This window comes from Protomyctophum parallelum (genome assembly GCF_964188405.1).
Source record: "Protomyctophum parallelum genome assembly, chromosome: 15".
Classification (NCBI taxonomy): domain Eukaryota; kingdom Metazoa; phylum Chordata; class Actinopteri; order Myctophiformes; family Myctophidae; genus Protomyctophum; species Protomyctophum parallelum.
Genome location: NC_139710.1, coordinates 10,581,629 through 10,583,011, shown reverse-complemented (window position 1 = coordinate 10,583,011; position 1,383 = coordinate 10,581,629). Strand labels below are relative to the sequence as shown.

At 46.0% G+C, this 1,383-nt stretch overlaps 1 protein-coding gene across 1 annotated transcript in view; it reads right to left on the bottom strand.

Moving 5' to 3' along the window:
- Positions 1 to 252: 252 nt before the first annotated feature.
- Positions 253 to 1,383, bottom strand: part of osbp2b (oxysterol binding protein 2b) — a gene marked incomplete at its 5' end in the record, with an annotated part of 56,344 nt that continues 55,213 nt past the window's right edge. Inside the window, 1 exon segment of the mRNA XM_083784209.1 lies at positions 253 to 868. Within this exon segment, the coding sequence (XP_083640335.1) occupies positions 726 to 868 (143 nt within the window). The 3' untranslated portion in view covers positions 253 to 725.

Sequence of the window (1,383 nt, the reverse complement as noted above, 5' to 3'; positions counted from 1 at the left end):
CCAATGAGTTAGTTAGCTGTTAATGAGGAGTAGTAGCAGACATTACTTTCTCGACTCCACATTCAGGACTTTGCCTTCTTCATGAAGCAACTGGAGAGAACACACTGGAAATAATTTCCAAGGAGATGAAGGGGAAAGTTATTCGTGCTTTAGAATCTATGCCCAGCATGATCTCTATTCATCTGGATGAAACAGAAAATGTGAAGACACTTTTTCCTTTCTTTCTTTTTTTTTTACAGGCGAAAATGCAACATTAACCAAATCTGGTGCGCCTGAATAATGTTTTTTTTGTCCACCTTACAGAGGATATGATTTGAGTCTGTTCCATTATGTTTTGGAGGTAAACAAAGGAAAGTGCAACATGGGTAGCATTTTCGCAGAGCACCTGTTTTAGACGCCTGAAGGTCGCCTTAAAAACTCCAACCATCTCCAACATGTCCACGCACTCACTGCCTTTTCCATCTAGTTTCACGAGGGGACGGGGGATTATTTAAGGAAGACCCCTTCTTTTCTTTCTTCTTATTTCCTCCTCCGTATTAAAAAAAACTAAAACAAAGTCGAAGTGGACATTTGAAGGTACAGGTTCTGGGAGCGAGCGAGAAATACACATTCTCATGCTCACAAAAGGTCTTACTACGCAGTGCTCGTAAGCCAGCCGAGCCCTCCGTGGGGTTACCTGACCAGGGCAGGACCACTGAAGAGTACTGCAGGGAGGGTTGCCTGTGTTAGAAGATACTAGGACACATGCTCCAGTCCTGTCTGTCCTTAGCCTCCCAGTAACCTCCCTTGTACACAAAGTTTGTCTCTCCAGTGATGGAGTTCCTCTTCTGGTGGAACCACACTGGCTGGTAGCCTTCATATTCCCGACCTGAGGGAGAGGGAGAGGAAAGCACCTGCATTACTCGAGAGGAAGCCCATCGAGATGAACATAATTGTTGAATATTGGAAACTCTATGTCTTTAACAGCGGTTCTCACATTTTTTTATTTCATGGACCACCATAACTCTGAGTGTGCAAATGGACACTCAGAGTTACAGTCCATTTGGAAACCCCCTCAAGGAATCCTTAGGGTCGCCAGGCTAGCCTGGCTAATAAGCCAGACCGAATCAGCCAGACCGAATCAGCCGTCAATTGTACGTCCATTTCCTACACCAGAGAACTGGGGGCGGCCAATCGGGACACGGTATGCAATATGGGCGGGCTTTGGTACAGTGACTTTCAATGCTTGAGACCTTTGACTGACAGTAGCTCTGACCAATTGCGTCAAAGAGAAAATGTTTGAACCCGCCCCCCCGGGAAACAAGATCCATACACAGCCTCTCCAGACTCAAATACCACACGACCGTGTGATTTGAGTCTGGCTTATTAGCCAGGCTATCGCCA